The sequence below is a fragment of the Notolabrus celidotus genome, chromosome 23 (genome assembly GCF_009762535.1).
Source record: "Notolabrus celidotus isolate fNotCel1 chromosome 23, fNotCel1.pri, whole genome shotgun sequence".
In the NCBI taxonomy this organism is placed as follows: Eukaryota; Metazoa; Chordata; class Actinopteri; order Labriformes; family Labridae; genus Notolabrus; species Notolabrus celidotus.
The window spans coordinates 24543136-24559640 of NC_048294.1; the positions used below are offsets into that span (position 1 = coordinate 24543136).

Below are 16505 nucleotides of genomic sequence, written 5' to 3' on the forward strand. Positions count from 1 at the left end.
GGTAGATCTCAAACTTAGGTTTTGATCCATGGAATAGTAGTGGACAGAAATCCAAGAAACACTTCTGCTTCCTGTAAACATTATGCGATACATTTGAAATAAGAGATCAGGAGGAGATAGAGTTTCTGACTAATGTACACATTTGCTTACAAAGGAAACTGTGATGTGCTGATTCCCAACAAAGAGGACTCAAAGCAGCAAACGTTGCATCTGTGACCCACATTTCTGGGTCACAACCAAGTTCAACCTCCACAGGAGACCACTGTGTCGGTAAAAAGACCAGCTCAGCAAACCAGTGAGCTGCTGGCTGAGAACAAAGGTCCCCGCCCCGCACTCGCTCAGGATTAAACACTGCTGTTTCCGGACCTGAGTTATTCTTTAGCTCACACCAAACTCTGAGGAGAGAAAGATTCCACCAGAGCTCTCTCTCTTTCTCTGGTACATGCATGGCTCTGAGCCAGCTGCAGAGGAATGATTTACATCCCCTCTCCAGGCAGAGTCAAAGTGTAACCAGAAATATCTGACTAGGCTTCCTTTGATGGAGAATACGTGACTTACCTGTCAAAGTGAAGGTGTTGAAATCCCTCCAAAAAACAAGCACTGGACACTGATACACACTGATCTCATGTACTGTTTGACTTGTTCCTCTGTCTGCTCGGTTTGACTTTCACATGGCTGCAGGTAAGAGGTGTTTTGGTGTAAATACAGATCTGTGGAATAAACACAACATGCTGCTGACCTGTTACTTCTTAGATCTCTGAGAGAGATACACGTTACATTCAACCCTGTATATTTCTAACTTTTAGAGTTGAGGTAAATTCCACTTTATCAGTTGTTGCTCAAGTGGAAATATAAAATGTATGAAAGTTACGCAACAGGACATTCCAGATTTAACACAGCCGAGCACAACAAACCACAGGATTTCATCATAAAGAGCTTTTCCCTTTTTTTTTTAACTGTGTATCAAGAATCAAGAAGTATAAATAGAAACACATTAACATTCAGTCAAAGTGAGCTGTGCTGTTCATGTTTCACTTTGTGAAAAACACACAATTTAAAAGATCTACCCATGTTTAACCACCTGACATTCAATCAATCAACCTTTATTTGTATAGCGCCAAATCACAACAAACGTTATCTCAAGCTAATCCACCATGAGCATTGCACCTCGCAGTATTTAGCTAGTTACAGTGGAAAGGACAAACTTCCTTTAACAGGCAGAAGCCTCGAGCAGGACCAGACTCATGTTAGACACACATCTGCTGAGACCGAGTTGGGTCTGGAAAGAGGGATAGAGGAGAATAAGAGAGAGAGGGAGCGGTGATAGTGATGAGATGAGTAGTAGTAGCTGTTGCCGCTGGAGTTCAGGACGTCCGTATCAGCTGGAGTCTGGAACGTCCACAGCAGGAGGACGTCTACGGCAGCTCAGAGGAACCTACGAGACAAGGGAGCTCAGGGACTCCAGAAAGGTCTATGGTTAGTAACTTTAATGGGACAGGGAGAGTTAAAGTAAGTGATGAGGGGGTTGAGGGGAAGGGGGTTAGATAGTATCCCAGTGTGTCAGTCTATAGCAGTATAACTAAGAGCTGGTCCAAGCCTGATCCAGCTCCAACTAAAAGCTTTATCAAAAAGGAAAGTTTGAAGCCTACTCTTAAAAGTAGAGAGGGTGTCTGCCTCCCAGACCCTGACTGGTAGATGATTCCAAAGGAGAGGGGCCTGATAACTGAAGGTTCTATCTCCCGTAATGTTGGGAGCGTAGTGTTCTAGAGGGGTGATAGGGCACTATGAGCTCTTTAAGATACGAAGGTGTCTGATCATTAAGGGCTTTGTAGCTTAGAAGAATTATTTTAAATTCTAGTCTAGATTTTATGGGGAGTCAGTGTAGAGAAGCTAGCACTGGAGAGATGTGCTCTCTCTTCCTCATTCTTGTCAGTACTCGAGCTGCAGCATTTGAACTAGCTGAAGACATTGCACCACATCTAACTGCCTCCAGAGAGTGGATTCTACAAAACAACCCTCTGATATCTGATGTCTTATTGCTCTGATAGAGGTGAGGAAAACAGAAAAGACCAGGTTGAGTGAATTCTACCCTTATCAAGCAAGTCCTGCCCCCTCTTCCATGAAGGCTGCTGCTGATTCGGGTGATCGGACTGAAGATAACCAGATGTCATGTTTATGCTCAGTGCAAATAATTACATCCACACAAGTATAAACAAACCACCCAACTGTAGTTACGCTAAGTTCTAAAATATACTGTATTTTGCTGTTTTTGTCCACAGCATACTGAATGTTTTATAAAGATATTAAAAAGACCTAAAGTTTTTAAATGTAAGATTTACCTTGGCTTAAAGCATTGTGAATACCGTGTCCCAACATGTGTTGTAAGTAGTTTCATAGCCATGGGTAATGAATTTTATGCAATATTTCAACATTTGGGGAAGCTTAGTAAGATGACAAAAAAAAGGAAGAGGAGAAACCAGAACACACAAAAAAAAGAAGAAAAGTTAAAGGTGACATATCATGCAAAATGGACTTTTTAATGGTTCTTTACCTGAAATATGTTTCCCTGGCATGTCTACAAACCCCCCGAGAATGAAAAAAATCCATTCTGCCCCTGTTCTGATTTCTCCACCTTTCTGTAAATGTTTGTGAAACGAGCCGTTTCAGACTTCAGTGTTTTTGTTACGTAACAACAATATCCGGTCTGTCACGGAGTCAGAGCTCAGAGCTTGTTCAGCCCATAGACTGTATAAAATAATACTGAATCCCCTCCTCCGTTTTTCATTACCTGCACAAATGTGTGCTAACAAGGAGCTTAGGAGGGAGGCATGCTAGTTGTAGGCTGTCTTAATAAACACAAAGGTCTGTTTTACTCCCCACGTCTGCAGATTTGAAGATCTAGTGGATGATTTTTATTTGTCATGGATAAGTGCTAGCGCTAATTAGCATAGCCATATAGCTATATGTTCGTAGCTGTAGCTGTAGCTGTAGCTGTAGCTGTAGCTGTAGCTGTAGCTGTAGCTGTAGCTGTAGCTGTAGCTGTAGCTGTAGCTGTAGCTGTAGCTGTAGCTGTAGCTGTAGCTGTGTACCAAGACACACGTCGACATACTGACAAATAAAACAACAAGAAACACTAAATCTGTGACCAATCGTTCAGAAAAGGTCCTGCTGCCTTTCTGGCAGAGGTCGGTTTTACTCCCCACGTCTGCAGATTTGAAAATCTAGTGGATGATTTTTATTTATCATGGATAAGTGCTAGCGCTAGTTAGCATAGCCACATAGCTACATGTTCGTAGCTGTGTACCAAGACACACGTCTACATACTGATAAATAAAACAACAAGAAACACTAAATCTGTGACCAATCGTTCAGAAAGGTCCTGCTACAGGCGCCTCTCCGTCAGGATCAGATTCTGGATCAGATTCAGAGGGTTGAAGTAACGTGATCTCTGAGCAGCCGTGTATATTCAGCCAACATGTAAACATTAGATCAACGTGCTGGACAGCCGAGGCATATCCACTTCCGGAGGGGGCGTGGTCAGAGGGAAAACGGAGTGTTCTGAGGAGGACTGAAGAAGAGGGTTTTTCAGGCAGTGTTTTTTTGAGCATAAACTTTAAAGACATGTTTTGGGGACCTCTTAGACCAATAGATATTGATGAAAAAAGTGTGATATGTCCCCTTTAAGAAAAGTATGATTAAAAGGACACTACATAAGGAGATGACAGTCTTTGAGAAAGTGGCCGTGGACATTAAATACATGGAGGAAGACAATCAGGAAATTACAAACAAAAACAAAACGCCAGACTTATTTTTAACTAGCAACTAGCCTCCTGATTTAAGCTTCACTTAGCTAGCCAACTGCAAGCATCAGCTAGATCTAGTAGTACTTTTTTATTTCCATTTTATTTTGCTTTATTTTATTTTTTAATCTTGATCTTTTTAGGGAGCCTTTTTAACATCTGGCAAGGGACTAGGAATGTAAACTAGCTTTTTGGTTGATTGTGGCATATTTTTCAAAAATGTTAATTAATATGCATGGTCCTTTTAAATGAAAAATAAAAAAATGATAAAGAAGAAATGATATATGAAAATTGATTAATGATATAGCTTACCTTCAGAGAGTGCAAATCAAGCTAACATGCTGCTAGCATAGTCTTTTATTTACAGCAGACTTAAGTACCTTTTCATGTAACGCTCAGAGTGAGAAGGAGCGAGTATCTTATGTCCCTGTCACACCTTGACAATTTAGCCAGCTTGTTCCCGACGTACCAAAAAGCCTCTAAAACTCTGACATACACTGAATTATTGATGTTTTTTTCAATGTTGGGCGTATACATAACATATTCATAACTTCTGCCCAACTATAGTCCACTTGTTCAAAGCAGCAGCAGCGTAATAACACAGATGAAGTGTATAAAAAGGCTGCTGCTCGTTAATGACGATGTATAAGTGTTGAAATGAGATGCTCTTCATTGGTGATTAAAAAAAGGTGTGTGTTATTAAAAACTCTGCAGTCTCTCTTTGTAAGAACATGATGAGCCGTGGAGAGTGTCAGAGGAGTGAAACCAGCAGGAACACAGCCTCTGATCTTTACAACAAGTTCCACTTATTGACTGCAGTGCTTTCAAAAACATCACATTTTGAAGTTCATTGAATTCAACAACAGCAGCTTTATCATTGAACACCAGCAGACTCTGACATGCTGGCTTCAGCTTCTGTTTCAGAGGCTCTGCTGTTTGACACTGAGTGAGGGCTCCAAGGCTTCTCACACACACACACACACACACACACACACACACACACACACACACACACACACGCAGAGACACACAGCTCTACGTGTGTGAACGTGTGTCAACCATCCCTGAACTTGCCTACTCACCATGATAAACTAGCGGGCTCTTAACTTACACAAAACTTACCTATAACTTATGTGACGTACGCCAGCGTTCTCACCAATTTTTTTATACACTGGCTAAATGGTCAAGGCCAGTAAGTAAAACATGAAACTATTGCCCCATTCCAGTTACATTCAAACATGAACAAAACAACAACAAAGCAAGCACTCTGTAACATAAATCATTTCTTTATTTATATATATATATATATTCATATTGTTTATATTTTGGTGGGTTAAGTAAGTTTAAATGCTGTTATGTGTGATACATGATGATATATGTGCAGCGCTGTAACAGGATGCACTGAGCTGTAAATGAGAGTCATTAAAGCGGGGTGCTCAGGAAAGGACGCCATGGTGTGCAGGCTGCTTGAAACTCTGGGAATTCTACAAAACAAAGACAAAACGGCAACAAATGAAACCTTTCACAGAGCGCTGACAGAAGAGAAGAAAAACATCACCCACCCACATGTAGTGCCACTTCACTCACTGTGTTGGTTTGCTTTGCTGCAGAAGCATTTCATCAGGTCCTGGATCTGTACGCGCTTTGCACGCAACAGAGGAGAGTGACACCATATTATCCCCTTCGGAAAAACTGCACAGAGAACAGAGCCAGTGAAATACTTAAACTCTCTTTACAACAGGTTTGAATGCATTTTAGTCTTTTTACTGACTGTACAGTACACTGTAGTAGGAGCAGGAATGGAAAAAAGGCCCAAACTAATCTTCTTTCAGGCACTTTTTCCACAATTGTGCAGATTTTTATCAATTTTTAACCAAAATGCATGAAAGGCCAGTGGAAACTCACCTCTGCACCCACACTTGCGGATGTGCTCTTTGGACACATGATACTCAACATGTGAAGCTGTGTGTGCAGTAAAAAAAACACAGCAGAACTCATTAATGTGGGACAGAAATACATCACTCATCAACCACCTTCTGATGCACAGTTAACTCACTTTACAGAGCGACCTGAAAAAGCAGAGTCACTTATTTACTCTGGTGTCAACATCTCTATGTTCCCGTTATGTGACGCACCAACACAGAAATAAGTCAAATAGAATTTATTTTGTAGTTACCTGTGCCGTCATGGAAGTGATCCACCAGAACGACGAGCAGGAGAGTCGCACATATGATCCTGGACATGATGAGTGTTCAACAGAAGAGGAGGAACTGGCCGTTAACATCCACACAGCGGGTCTACACGGTTTGATCTGCGGGCAGATCAGTCTCAGCAAGTCTGAGGGGGGATTTTTTTCTAGTAAACCTTCAACTGTGCATGAATACAACAGTGATCCAGATGTTGATAACACATTCAGACTCACACAGGCATACAGGAGGAACATGCACGGAAACACAGGAAACAGCATGAACTCTGACCTTACCTGACAGCAACGTATTCTTATAGTCACTCAGATATTAAAGAAGTACATTGGTGTACTTTGTTCAGTGGACCTAAAACTAGAGATCAGACTGGATAATACAATTAAAGATCCAGTTGGTCTTTTACTTTATGACATAAACAGCAAATTGAAATTCATTGAAATATTTTCCCAGAAGTATTCAAAAACACAGGACGAGATGTAAACCATCCTCTAAGTGCTGGCACCTACCAAGAGAGTATGGTGGAACGGGCCTGGGATACATCATCAGTATGTTATACCTGTATACGCGTGAGAAAGGCCCTCCTGGGTGATCAAGCCCCACAGTGTGTCCCTGCATACTCAACACGACGCCCAGCAGGAATCTTTCCTCTTTATCCGTAACCACTGGCTGCTTCTCTCTGCTGCCTCTGTCATGGTTTTGATGGTTTGGCGGAGCCTTTGACCTCTGATTCCCAGGTAGCAGTTCGGTGGTAGATACTGCCACGAACCCTCTGCAGCCCACTTCCACTGGGCAGACTTCAGTGTTCCAGCCACGGTGCTGTGCTTCAGCAGCTATGTCAGCATATCGTAGATGTTTTTGTTCATATGCTTCATCCACTGAATCCTCCTAGGGTACAGTGAGTTCAATGATGAAGACCTTCTTCAGTGAAGGAGACCAGAGTACTGTCGGATCTGAGCGTATTGATTGCAATCTCTGAAGGAAACACAAGTTGTCGGCCAACATCCAGAAGACAAAATACAGGGGCTTTGACCTGTGATTAGGAACACAAAACTCATTAAGATTTGACAAACATATGAAGAGTAGCTAGTAACTAGTGGACATCAAGTCATTCTAAATGAGTAGAAATCAAATTAGTATCATTTGTAGAAAATTAAAGCATTCAAATTAGAATCAAAAATAAGTTGAAAGTACTATCATATGTGTTTGCCACGTTTTAAATGTACTTGTGTGGTCTCTCACAGAGTGTTGATCATCTCCCTGTCTTTACTTCTAAAACACTCAGCCTTTCTGCATTTCACTTTTTAAACCCCTTCATGTTACTGACCTGTTGAGAGTTAACTGATTAGTCAGCAGATGTTCCTTCAGGTGTTCTTCGTCCAGCAGGACACAACTTATTCAGTGTTTTGTTGCCTCTGTCCAAACTTTTCTGAAACATGTTGCTGGCATCACATTTATTTGAGCATTATTTAATAAAAAAATAAAACTTTTAATACAAAAATAAAACTTTTCAGTTTCAACATTTGATATGTTGTCCATGGAGTTTTAATAATTTACAACCCATCTAATTCTGAATAAACACATCCAAACTTTTCAAATTGGGCTAGCAGATATTGTTTGAAGCAATGATTCCTAAACTTTTCAGCCCGCGACCCCCCAAAATAAAGGTACCAAAGACTTGTGACCACTACTGTCCCTCAAAGTGATTTAATGTGTCATCATTTAGCTGGTCTGCAGAAAATGACCCTACCTATATGAGCATGTGTTTGTGTTTCCTGTGCTGTTATGAATGAACCTGCTGCTACTGATGCTTTTGATCATTAACTGTTCACTAACCCTAAACTTAGGAGTCATCTGGAAACAAAGAAAGGCAGAAAACTCATTACATTTTCTATTTTCAAGGTTTTATTTCAAGTTTAGCTACTATTTTTGTCTATATCTTATACTATAAATGGGTAAAATGTACTATTTTTAGATAACTTTTCTTATTGCATTTTTTAGTATTTCTTTGTTCACCACATGTTAACAACTTATATATAAGAAACACAAAACCAACAAAGAGAAGAAAATAATAATAATAATAATAATAATAATAATAATAAATAAATAAATGATAATAATTTACAGTTCAAACAAAAAGGAAGATAAACATAAGAAAACAAGGTAAATAAACAAAAATAAATAATAATAATAAATATGTTTAGGTAAATTTTAAAAAAAAAACATTCTGGAAGACATCTCACGACCCCCCATTTGTGTGTCGCGACCCCCCAGGGGAGTCCCGACCCACACTTTGGGAACCCCTGGTTTAAAGTATACATCTACAGAATATCTAACTAAAGTTATAGAATGGTAGTGGAGTAAAGTATCTGCCCCTGAAATATAGCAAAGTATAACGTAGCATATATGGAAATGCAGAAGTAACGAGAACCTCAAATTCAAGTTTCAGTATGAATTAAAAATGGATTAAATCCAAGGATCATTTCTAATTTCTACTTTTTTTCTTTTTTACACTTCTACTTTCATCCCATGTGAACTTTCTTTGCTGGCGTGACCCCCCCTGCTCTGACATAAAGCATTACATGTGTTATGTGTGGGGATTACTCAGCTCCGTCTGCCATTGGCTGGCGCCTGAGTCACTCTCTCATTATTGGAGGTGCGTAATTACGCACTGCAGCCTGAAACTTTAGCACACCTCCGCTGTGTAATCCGGAATGTCAGCACTGTCGCTTGTACCAACCGCACGGTGTGACGTTCACCTGCTGGTATGAGTCAAGACACAATACGAGGAAATCCCCAAGGCCGAGAAATAGACGAGAGGCCCCTTTAAATCGACGCTTCCTCGGTGCTGTGCCAAGGGAGAGAGAGAGAGGGAGGGAGAAGACTGATAAACAACAACACTGGTCTCAGAAGCCGCTTTTACCGGATTCAGTGATACTGCGGCCTCGTAGGGAAAGAGGTGAGGTTACTCTTTTTATATTTAACATGATCTTAGGGGAGAACGGGGAAAGCGATAGTGTTCATGTGGATTTTTGAGCGGAAAAGCAGTTTGTCATAGTGAGTGGATCCACACAGGAGACACGCTGCTGTCCTGTTTCACTACTGTAATGACCAGGAAGGCTTTTAATACACCTGTTAGATGAGACTGGGTGGAAATCTAACATAGAACATCGCTTCTGTCAGGACAAACTGCGGAGAAGTGTTTGTGCGCACTCTCCTGACGCTGTCCGCGCTCTGACGCACGGAGGCTATTTTTAATAAACGTATCTACTTTCTCCCACAGGCTGCGAGGACTTTCTCCCTGTTCTCTCCACAATTTGGTCGTCTGTTGTTCATACATTCATTGTTTAATGCCATTGCGGAAGTGAGAAGCTTTCCGACACGACACAAGGCTTGAGCAGTGCTGACATCCAGCGGCCGACCAAGAGAACTGCTCCTCCAGCGGAGATGTACGGAGCTTCAGGGATCCCAGAGCTCATCGCGCCCAGCGGGCCGCCGCGACAACCCGGCCCGGCAGGACAGTTCAACCCGGGACACCCGCAGGTCCACGGGGGCGGGGCCAACCCGCAGAGACTCGGACAGAGGGCTCCAAAGCTGGGCCAGATTGGACGCACCAAGAAAGGTGAGTGACTGGTACCTTTATATCTTAACTTCTTCCTTTTTTTAAATCATCTTTTATCTGATTTAGATCCTTGTTACATGAATGTCACCAGTTTCACTGCAGCATTATACACCTATGCAAACATATGCTGATGTTAGAGCCACATGAAGAAAAGAAATAAGAAAGTTTTGAGGTCTCTTTTCAAATAATTCAAAAACTATAACAACAATTCTGATGTTAAAAGCGTGAAAGTCATTCCTTATTCTTTAATTTAGGACAGCTAACTGCCTGAAAACAGCTCTTTGTATTGATCCTTAACCCTCCTGTTATGACTGTTTCTCTGGAGCAGCAATAATGTTCCTGGGTCGATTTGACCCAGGGCATATTCAATTATCCAAAAGTGTCAGAACCCCAAAAAATCCCAATACACATTTTTTTAAATCAAATTTTTAACTCCATTACTAACAATTTAAATCAAGATGTAGTCCATTGGTGTTCTTTAATTCTCACAGATCATGGTTCAACGAGGAGAACTCACTGTTTTTTCATTAAAATTCATGTTGAAACTTTTTTTAATGTACATTGGAAAGACCTACATATCAATACAATAGTTTTACATGACATTTTTATTTTTATTTTCTATTTTTTCATGAAGTGATGTTGATAAATTAACACGACACCTCTTCTGTCACATGCTGCCCAGATTTTGATGCTGCATTTAGCTGGTTTGGAAGGCATATATTACCCAAAATAGACTTTAAAAAGGGTCAGTTTGACCCGCAACATAACAGGAGGGTTATAGAATATATCTGAAAATAAATGTTTTTTAAGTATATTTTCATTGATCATTTTCTTATTAGAAAGCATACAGGACATTCAAACATTGTTGACTTCACAGACAAACAAACACACAAACAAACCAAAACACATTGGCAGTTGTGTAAAAATCAACAGAAAAACAACCCATCAATAATGAAGTTAGTAAGTCAAAATGTCACTTTAAGTGAAGGGCCATAATGGGGGCAGCAGATTATGAGTTTTATATGATTATGACTTGTCTTTTATAGAGTTACTTTCAGCTTAGTAGGGTATCAAGCGTGTCTTTAATGTAGTCCTTAAAAGGTTTCCATGTTTCCTCAAACTTATCAGAGAAGTTATGGATTGTGAATCTCAGTTCTTCAAGTCTAAGGTGTTGCATCACATCTCTCAGCCACTGAGTCCAGCTCAAGGAATGAGAGGATTTTCACTGAATAAGGATCAGCCTCTGAGCTAACAAAGTTACACATTTTGTTATGAAATTAAATGTTTTTAAATAAAACAGGAACCAAAAACAGAGATTTTGCTTTTATGATTTGCCTTTAAAATTAGAATCATTTGTGATGGGGCCTGAGGATCAGCAAGGCTACACAGAGCAAAACATGGAGAACAGAATGTGTATGGTAGTTATTATTTTGTTATGAACGTACCCATCATGACAAGTGGAAATAATGTTATCATTGTTATATTCCATCTTTAGACAGACAGGCCTCTCCTTGACTTCTGATCCATTAGGAACCATTATGTAGGGGTAATAAAAAAATTCTCTCACACACACACACACACACACACACACACACACACACACACACACACACACACACACACACAAACACACACACAATAATAACAGCAAACAAATCATACCTCGACCACATGAAAAGCATCTTCTTAAATGTCATTAATTTAATATAAGTTATTTTTATTCACCCCGTGCTTAATGCTCATCTCTGCCAACGTTAGACTGTGAAAAAGGGAGATTTTATGAAGTATCAGAATAATTTATTATCTCTTAACTCTAAGGCTCACATTAAAGGGGACTAAAGAAAACTTACAAAATGTACAAAAAGTCTCCATGTCTTACAAAACGAGTGCAGTGAGGAGTGAAGCGCACATATGCAGAGTGGAGTGGTTTGTGCCTGTAGCTGCCTACTAGTAGGGTTGCCAGGTCTTATGACGCATATCTCACATAGAGGTTGAGGGACACCTGTTTGAATGCTTTCAACATGAAAAAGGGAGATAATTGGGAGACATTACAAGTGGCGAGCACAGTGGGAGAATGCGTTAACATGAGGGAGACTACCGTCCCTGCCCTCCTCAGAGAGCAAGAGGACACATTTTTATTCTGAACTTTGTATTTGATAGTTGCTGCAATACATGTAGGCAATCCTCCGCTCACTTCTGATAAACGTATCCAGTTTTAGTAAGAATAATCTAATCTAATCTGCCATTCTGAAGCAGTGATGGTAATTTCAAATGATGGGATATTCAAACGACATCCTGTGATGTCGTTATTCTCCGTCCGAGAGCCAAGAAGAGTTCTGTCCATAAAGACAATGAAGAACCGACTCACTTCCAAACCCATGACTCTGTCTGAGACATAACCAAGTAGATTTAGTGATTAAACCAGATTACAGAAACACCTGAAAACAAACCTCTTAAATTTAAAGGTGACAATTAGGCAGGGCAGAGTTGGCATAGCAGTTTAGGCGCGTGCCCCACACACGGAGGCTATAGTCCTTGTTGTAGCGGTCGTGAGTTTGACTCCTGTCTCTCTTCAGCTGTCCTATCAAATAAAGAGAGAATGCCCAAAAATATAACTTAAAAAAAGATAAAATGAGGCTAATAAACAGGTAAAAGATGGTGGTAGGTCTGCTGTATTATCTCTTACTATGTTAACCTGTCCTGATCAGAGTAAACAGGCTTCTTGTAAACACCTTGATGGGGGGACAGATTAGTTAAATCATTAGTCACGTCAACACATGATCAGGTTGTTTTTTCAGATAGAGACATGAGCTGTTGAGACCAAAATAGTTTTTTGAATCAGGCTGTAAACATGTTAATTGAGATGTAAAGATGGACTTTTTAGATGAGTGTGTATGTGCATCCTGCCTCAAGGGGAGACTCTGGGAGGTGCAGTTTGTAGCACTTCCACATTGGCGTTGTTTCTTAAGATCAGAGGGTGGCGCTTGGATGTGACAAGTTTCCGCTTTTCCTATTGTCGGGTTTGATAGAAGCACAGCGGAGAGCTGATCTGTAGCTTAGACAACTACTTTACATGAAACTTTAAAAGCACTCTGGATTGATGAACATCTTGATTGTCAAACAAACAAACTAATAGATGAATAAACAATAAACATTCAAAGTCACAGACGTGACAAGAGGAGGAGAATGTGATCCCTGCTGTAGAGAAGCAATATGAAGAGGCGTGCAGTGGCAGGTGTTTTTTTTTTAACTTTATCAATCAATCAATCAATCAGACTTTATTTATAGTGCTTTTCATACAATGACACTGTAACACAGAGTGCTATACATAAAAACAACTTAAAGTAGAATCAATTAAATATATATATATGTATAGAAATAAAAATATAAAGACCCCCCATCCCAATCCCAAACCCACCCTAGACTCCAATCGCACCTAACAAACCTAAGGTTAAGAACTCAATATATGCATCAATAATAATAATAACAATAAAAATACAATAAAATAAAATAAAATAAAATAAAATAAATAAAAAATAAAGAATAAGTTGCTGAGGAAATGCTCTGATGATATCTACTGCGGAAACACTGGAGGTTAAATAAGATGTTAAAACTCAACACAGGAAATTAAACTTACCAAAATAAAATAAATTTCTAAGATCATTAAAAACTGAAATATTAAACCATTAAAAGAAAATAAGATGCTATACTTAAAAAATAAAATAAATAAATACATAAAATAAAACAAAAAAACTATATAATAAAACTAATAAATAAATACATAAATACATAAATAAATAAATAAAGTAAGGTGAAATAAAACAGTTATAAGAATAAAACTCAGTTTTAAGCGAGACTAAAAAGGTCGGTCTTGAATTTGCTTTTAAAAATGTTGATGCTCTCTGCAGCCCTCAGATCTTCAGGTAGGGTGTTCCACAGACCTCTGGGCCGTCATGATAAAAAGCTGCCTCACTGTGGGTCTTATTTCTTAGTTTTGGTACCATTAAAAGTCCACTACCTGAAGACCTGAGGGTCTCTCTCTCTCACTGGCTCATATGATAAAAGCAAATCTGATAAATAAGAAGGAGCAGGACCATTAAGAGATTTAAAAGCGTTTCTTCTGCTTGTTTTTACACATTCGACCCGCTGAACAAATCTGTGCCAACTGGTTTAAATGCTTGCTGCATGTGAACGCGTCTTAAAGATATGTATTAATGTAAACAGCAAAATATGAGTCTCTAATCGGAATGATTTAAATAAGGCTGCAGAAAAATGGCTGTTAATCTGATGCGATGAACCTGGGTGAAGTTTCAGTGGCGTCTTGTTGTTGATAGTGTGGCTAAAGAAATCAGCATCGATCCTCTAAAGTCAATCAATCAATCTTTATTTGTATCGCGCTAAATCACAACAAACGTTATCTCAAGACACTTTTACAAACAGAGCAGGTCTAGACCACTCTATGTCAAATTATGAACAGAGACCCAACACCAAGACAGGATAAGACTCAGTCTGACCCCACCTTAATCCACCATGAGCATTGCACCTCACAGTATTTAGCTAGTTACAGCGGAGAGGACAAACTTCCTTTAACAGGCAGAAACCTTGAGCAGGACCAGACTCATGTTAGACACACATCTGCTGAGACCGAGTTGGGTCTGGAAAGAGGGATAGAGGAGAATAAGAGAGAGAGGGAGCGGTGATAGTGATGAGACTCATGTTAGACAGCCATCTGCCTCGACCAGCTTATTCTGTTAAAAAAAATCAAAAGCAACACTTATCTCAACACTAGTGTCTGGTTCTAGTGTCTGCTTGCCTTCACCTTAGACTCACATTCTTCTGACCTTTCCTCCACAGTGGACCTGGAGGACGAAGACTTGGATGACATCATGAACAACAACGGCCAGTGTCCTGTCTCCTTGTCTCCTATCTCCTAAACTTCACCGAGAAGTGCCAAACAAAAAAAGAAAAGAAAACCCCTTGGGACGCCAAAACTCCCCCCATCAGCGATCTCGGCCTTGAGCTTGTGACGTGTCCTGAAGACGCCTCCGATGGCTGAAAAGGCACGAGAAAAAAGCAGCTCTCTTAGCGCCAGCTGAAGCCCTTACTGTAAATAGTTTATTTAACTTAACTTTGTCAGACTGTGAATGAAATGTGTTGCATCACCCTCTACTCTATACCTCGGTTGGCTGTAGGACATCAGGAATGATCAGGAATGGGGAAGATTTGGAGAAAGTGTGTTTTTTCAAAGCTTCTCATCAAAGGGCTACATTTCTAAAGTTGCACTGAGCGGGTTTTAAGGGGAAGGGTGAGGGAACATGCCTGTTAATATGTACCACACAGGTGAAACGTTAAGCTTTGGTTGTGCAATGACTATCACTCTCCTCTCTCACACTGATGATGCAAGTGGTGTCCTGTTCTCCAGCAGATAGAAGCTCGCTCTCTACAGAAAAACTACTGCTAACTATTTATTATCAAAAAAACGGAGAGGAAACTATTCGTCGTGTTGTTATGGCTGCTTTGTGTTTTTTAAACTTGTTTATTTCTGGATCAGAAATCTATAACTGAGGTTTATATTGTTTCCAAACGGTGCACTTTGTGGGAATGCCTGTTATGTGCAGTGATATGTTGCAGACTTCTATGCATGGACTCTGTTAAAGCATCAAACACGTAACTGGTATCCTTTTTTATTAAGGGCTATGTAGTAGTATATCACGCCACGCCGCCGTTACTCCACTGAGGTGGTGCAGAGTCGGCGTTTTTCAGAGCACGTTGTGGGCTTTGGATGCAAACTCGACAATTTGAGACGTTTGTTTGTTTGTTTCCTAAAAGTGAGGAGGAGGAGGCCCGACAGCTGTGATATAAAAATGTACAGCTGTAAATGTGTTGATGAAATTGCCAAACAGTATCTTCTGCTGTGTCAGGTTGGTAACAGATTCTGATTGGCCGTTGAAGAAATTCTCATTTTGTATTTCTAACAGCAGGGGAGTAAAGTGGCTTTGAACGCCACCCTGGATCAGGTGAACTTAACTTCACAGTGTGACATCATGGAAAGAAGCTCTCATCGCTCAGACAATCTCTACACCGGTGTTTTGGTGGATTTGAAAGATTGCAGTGGACTCTTGAAATGACGGGTTGTGTGTGAAGGCTCATGCTGATGATGTCGTGTTCTTTGGCTGGGAAATTGTTTATGGGTCACTTTTTGTTCTCGCGTCATGGAAAAACACTGTATCTCACTGTCCAGCCTCTGACTCAGGAGGTTGTTGTTCAGGTTGTGGTTGAACATTTGCATGGACGACTTTTCACAACGCATCTCTGGAAATAAAAGATGAATCCTGCTCTTTTATGTTCACTGAATCTGTCCTCACTTTTTTCTCTTTTAATGCATTTTTGCCATCCATGTTACTTTTATCTCACACTCTTTATTACAGGGGTTCCCAAAGTGTGGGTCGGGACCCCAATGGGGGGTCGTGAGATTTCGTCCAGCATTTTTTTTTTTTGTCTAAAAAATAGTACATTTTACCCATTATAGCTAAAAATATCTACACTAATAGTAGCTAAACTTGATATAAAACCTAGAAAATAGAAAATGTAATGAGGGTTCTGCCTTTCTTTATGCCAGATGACTCCCAAGTTTAGGGTTAGAGAGAGAGGGAGCGGTGATAGTGATGAGATGAGTAGTAGTACCTGTTGCAGCTGGAGTCCAGCACGTCCATAGCAGCTGGAGTCTGGAACGTCCACAGCAGGAGGATGTCTACGGCAGCTCAGAGGAACCTACGAGACAAGGGAGCTCAGGGACTCCAGAAAGGTCTATGGTTAGTAACTTTAATGGAACAGGGAGAGTTAAAGTAAGAGATGAGGGGGTTGGGGGGAAGGGGGTGAGAT

The 16505-nt window shown here is 40.2% G+C and overlaps 1 protein-coding gene across 1 annotated transcript; it reads left to right on the forward strand.

Annotated features, from left to right (window-relative positions):
• Positions 1-8672: 8672 nt before the first annotated feature.
• si:dkey-112a7.4 lies at positions 8673-15977 on the forward strand. Its single transcript, XM_034676914.1, has 3 exons — positions 8673-8960; positions 9285-9623; positions 14478-15977. The coding sequence occupies exons 2-3, from the start codon at positions 9449-9451 to the stop codon at positions 14555-14557; spliced, it is 255 nt and encodes an 84-aa protein (XP_034532805.1). The 5' UTR covers positions 8673-8960; positions 9285-9448; the 3' UTR covers positions 14558-15977.
• Positions 15978-16505: the final 528 nt, after the last annotated feature.

Excerpts from the sequence above, each read along its gene's own strand:
- si:dkey-112a7.4 (XM_034676914.1), top strand. The coding sequence starts at position 9,449 with ATGTACGGAGCTTCAGGGATCCCAGAGCTCATCGCGCCCAGCGGGCCG. Across the intron at positions 9,624-14,477 it reads GATTGGACGCACCAAGAAAG|TGGACCTGGAGGACGAAGAC; the intron begins GTGAGTGACTGG and ends TTTCCTCCACAG.